Source organism: Montipora foliosa, chromosome 12 (genome assembly GCF_036669935.1).
Source record: "Montipora foliosa isolate CH-2021 chromosome 12, ASM3666993v2, whole genome shotgun sequence".
Classification (NCBI taxonomy): Eukaryota; Metazoa; Cnidaria; class Anthozoa; order Scleractinia; family Acroporidae; genus Montipora; species Montipora foliosa.
Window position 1 is genome coordinate 10,932,621 of NC_090880.1, and position 4,785 is coordinate 10,937,405.

Here is a 4,785-nt window from a genome sequence, read left to right on the forward strand (position 1 = left end):
CAATGAGGTAAGGCAGTTTAATTAAAGTCTCAACACAAAGATGCAAAAGGATCGTAAACCTGATTGACCAGCGAAAGGATACATCTCCTTAATTCAATTAAGGTGTTTCCTTTGTTCAAGTCTCTAAGGTCATTAGCATGCATGTGTTTTCCTTAAATGCCGCTGAACAATTTGATTGGTTTCCAATTAGTAGGTAGCAGATCGGTTGCACATAAAACTGAAGATTCCCCAGGAGAGAAGACTTGGCCAATATTAACTGTAAAAATCACTGGAATCTAACGTCTGAACCAGCGAAAACTGCCACATACGCCTTTAATGCTGAAATCCGTGTACGTATATAATTGTATTATTGTATTCTTTATGCAATGGTGTCCGCTTTCACTGATCGATATTCTAGTATTTTTTCTGTCTCGATAAAATTTGCAGTTGGTTCCCTCATCATTTTGTAATGAAATGAAATTTAGTATTAAAGAGGAAAGTGGATGACAAATTCTGTGATCAAACTTATAAGGCAGGCAAATATGGCACGTTAAATGTTGTTTTAAATGCTTCAATTCCGAACATTTCCTTTGTGAAATTAAAACCACATGCAGATCTCAGTTCAATCAAAAGTAGGGGAAAAAAGATGTCAATATGAATTTCGAGTCATTTTTTAGGAAACTCAGGGTTACACGTTATAGTTTGTAAGTTTATTAATATTTTGAAACGCTTTTAAGCTCATCCGCTCATCCTGGTGAAATAATGATTGCAACACAAATAACATCCATTATGGTGACATACTGTGGGAAAGAAAAGATGTTGACATCTGATGATCAATCCGCTACCAATTTAATTTAAAATCCCCAAGTCACCACTTGACATACACAATATGAGACAACTACATGACAGGAAGAAACGCACAATAGAAGACATTACCACTTATTCAAAAATTAAACATCTTTCCAAAATTTACAATTTATTTGGAAAAAGATTGGTGCTTTTCTATAGATACTAATATTTGTATACATTATTTATATATTAAAAACGTACCACGTTTCGCATGAAAGTGTGCCACTTAAACTTTACAATGGGGGTACAATGAAGTTAAGGGTTGACTATCTTTTTTTTAAGAAATGCATCAGCTTTTCCGAGATTTTACTGCAAATAATGTTTTAAAATTTATTTTTTTATTTAGCAAAGGGACGTCATTTTTGGCTCGCCGCGTTATAACAACAATTTCTTTTTTCATGAAGTAGATTTTAATCTTTGAATGTCGTGTTCTTTTTGATTTCTTTTTTCAATGCTGTGGGTTGATTTTCGTGTTTCATTCAGGTACATCTTTGGTTTCATTTATATATAAGAAGAAGAATGAACAACTCTACACCAAGCAATGGGGCTGAGGATTCAAGCACCGAGATCATGACCTCGCTGTCCGCCATGGCATGGAGTTTTGCATTTGGTGTTTTGGCAGTGATGGCCATATTTGGAAACTTAAGCGTGATTTTTGCATTTGCTCGAGATATTAGGCTTCGAACGCGAACGAATTTTATTATCGTGGGTCTGTCAACAGCTGATTTATTGGTGAGCTTTATGGCAATTCCACTATATATTGCTATGATCATGCTATACACGAGTCATCGGAAAATCCATGTTGCCCTTAATGTCATTTATCATGCAGTAGACGTATTTGGAGGGTTTGCTTCAATATTTCATTTAATATTCATAAGCCTGGAACGTTTTTACGCAATTGCCTTTCCCGTTAATCATCGCAATTCATCAAAAAATATCTACCGGAGAGCGTTAATGGGATGTTGGGTGGCCGCAGGCACGCTAGCGTTTATTCATTCCATAAGGCAAAGTGACTACAACATAGGTGGTGCTTTTTTCGTTCTTTTCTGCGTCTGCTTCTTCGTGGCTTTTATCGTCATCTGCGCTGCTTATTTCGGAATATGGAGAAAGACCAAGGAAAAGAAACTGATTCAAAAAGGCTCAGGAAGGGTCTTCAAGCGACACCAGCAAGAAATAATGATTTCCATGTCTATTCTTATCGTTATAATTGTCTTTGTTTTGACCTGGCTTCCATTTTTCTGCATAAACGCAATTTTCTTCTTTGAAGGGACGTTCAAGCGCACGTCTATCCCATTTGAAGTTGTCCAATTTACCAAGTTGCTACACTATAGTAACTCAGCCATTAATCCAATTATTTATTCGCTGCGAATTCCTGGGTTCAGGAGAACTTTCACGGGACTTATAAGGAGAGAGTCTACGAGATCACTCAGAATTTCACTTGCTCTATCACGACATGATTCCACAAAGAATGACCAAGGACACAACCTGGTGGACGCCACAATTGGTAGTTGAACCTTTATAGGCACGGAGCAATATATACCCTTCCAAGCCATGGGGAAAGTGACAGGGGTAGGCTAGTTGCTCCATGTGTACACTTTGACAGGGTGGGCCCCCCTTGAATCATGTGGAAACAGCTTAGCTCAAGATAAGTGAAAATGTACGGTAGGGTATCATCAGTAGTCATGAAAACTAGAATACAAGAAAATCAAAAAGAAAAACTAGAGGTGTGGCAAAAGAACGGAACAGAAGTTTTCTTTCACGAAAGGCGACAAAACCCCAAGTTAAAGAGTGACTGTGCAAGAGAACTACATAACTAGGTATAACTTAAATTTTTAGTAGATCCCGCATACCTGCGTGGGGTTGTAGTGAGTTGCTGTGTTGTGGCTGCAGTAATCCAAGTTCAAATCCTTGTCCCGGTATTAACCCTCGGCCGCTTGATAAAATGCTCGCATTCTATTGGCAAGTCCGTGGTTACTACAATGCGACATGGCTGAAGAAACCCAAGTTTAGGTAATTAGGTAGTCCGTACTTTTATTATTGTCTCGACGTTTTTGAACTTCCATTCATTCTGTAGTGTCTTCAGTTATTGCAGTTTTCCAAATTTCCATCTGTTGTATTTTTTAGCCAGTCCAATGCTAGTAGTTAGTAGGAAGTTCATCAATCATCTATGTTGGCGGACTTCTTTTTATTAAATATTGTTAACACCTATCTTGAAAATATGACAATTACTGAAGTGTTTTCGCTCAATAGGCAGTATTGATAATATCCGATGGGAACTCTACTTGTAGGAAGGTGCATGGGTGTGTTGTCGGTCGAATGCGGTCTCAGGTTGAATTCATTTTTACTAAGGTTAAATTCGTGATCTTCCGATTTTTCCTAGGATGAATATGCACTCTGCCTAGTTTAAAGCAGCTATCAATCCCGCCAAAAAGGTGTGAAAATACCTACCTTCCTACGCATCTCGACACATCTTCTTAATGTTTCATATCATTTTATCGGTTTCTACAAGGTCAGACGGGAGCAGGCCGCGGGAACTGACGATGTTAAAGTACGGCAATGAACATGTACAAGTACAAGGAAGGATTACAGTGCTACACGGCCAACGTTTGCATCGTCAGTCACCGCGGCCTGCTCCCGTCTGACCTTGTAGCTCAGTCGGTAGAGCAGCGGTGATCTTACCCGAAGATCGTGGGTTCAGTTCCCACCCTGGGCAGAGTTTTTGTGGGCCCATTTCCGTCATTAGGGCTAACGCACACATGGTTCATATGTGGTAGATACTGGGCACTTCGCATTACACTCTAATCAGTTAAGTCTATATTTTGAACTTTGACGTGAATAACAGCATTGGAGTGCAGGGATGGCGCAGTGATGAGAGCACTCACCTCCCACCAATGTGGCCCGGGTTCGATTCCCAGACTCCGCGTCATATGAAGGTTGAGTATGTTGGTTCTCTAATCTGCACCGGGAGGTTTTTCTCCGGGTACTCCGGTTTTCCCCTCTCCTTAAAAACCAATATTTTGACTTGATTTGTGTTTATTGTTTTTTTGTTGTTGTTTAATATATATATACACAAATGTAAGAAGGAAAGTATTACTAGTTACTCGAGTTTCACGCTCAAGGCGATCATCAGATATATCAAGAGAAAATGAGGGGACAGAGAAGGAGACTCCCGGTCCAGCCCTTGGGATATGTCATGTCCACGAAAGTTATTTTTAGACGAGCGGAAGTCTTCCGAGACGGCCGCATGCAGGCCAACCTCGGTCCGATGTTTGAAAGAAAATATATATTCATCAGCCTTCCACGTGCGCCATCAATTTCTCTTTTCACTAAGAACCTGAGAGCGAAGCAAGACTGCATGCGGACGTCTCGGAAGACAGACTTCCCCTAGAACAAAGACTTCCGCTCGTCTAAAAATAACTTTCGTGGACATAACATATCCCGGCCAACGCCTTGAGCCTCCCTCTCTGTCCCTCATTTTCTCTTGGATATATATAATCATTATAAACAATAACTATATTACCTTTACAATACGTACAAATAATACTTACAATACATTAGAATACTAACAAAAAGAGAAAAAAAATACGGTTACATTCACTACTAAGATTTGCGAAAAAGTTGCGTTATTTCCTACAAAGTACAAAGAATAGTAATATACAGCTGCTCTAAGTTACAAGCTTCTTGTCAATTAAAGGTTTCCATTTATTGTAGTAGCGCTCATTTGAATTAGTCCTTGTTGATATTTATTTTTCGATCTCGGCCTTGCTTATCACTATTGTTGAGTAAGTACAAAAACACAAAGGTTCTTTGTTAATGCTACAACAGTGTATACATATTGTATTTCGCAATTAGTAAGAGGTAATTTGTTAACTTACAAAGACTGTCGTTATCTATGATACCGTATAAGATTTTCACGGTTGATAATTCTAGTTTATTGCCGTTAGAGTCTCATACCAC

At 38.9% G+C, this 4,785-nt stretch overlaps 1 protein-coding gene across 1 annotated transcript; it reads left to right on the top strand.

The window, feature by feature from the left end:
- The first annotated feature begins 211 nt into the window (after positions 1–211).
- LOC137979358 (5-hydroxytryptamine receptor 4-like) lies at positions 212–3,031 on the top strand. Its single transcript, XM_068826596.1, has 2 exons — positions 212–329; positions 1,312–3,031. Exon 2 carries the CDS (start codon positions 1,348–1,350, stop codon positions 2,338–2,340), a length of 993 nt encoding a protein of 330 aa, XP_068682697.1. The 5' UTR covers positions 212–329; positions 1,312–1,347; the 3' UTR covers positions 2,341–3,031.
- Positions 3,032–4,785: the final 1,754 nt, after the last annotated feature.

Bases quoted from the DNA above. Each gene is read 5' to 3' on its own strand.
- LOC137979358 (XM_068826596.1), top strand. From the start codon at position 1,348: ATGAACAACTCTACACCAAGCAATGGGGCTGAGGATTCAAGCACCGAG.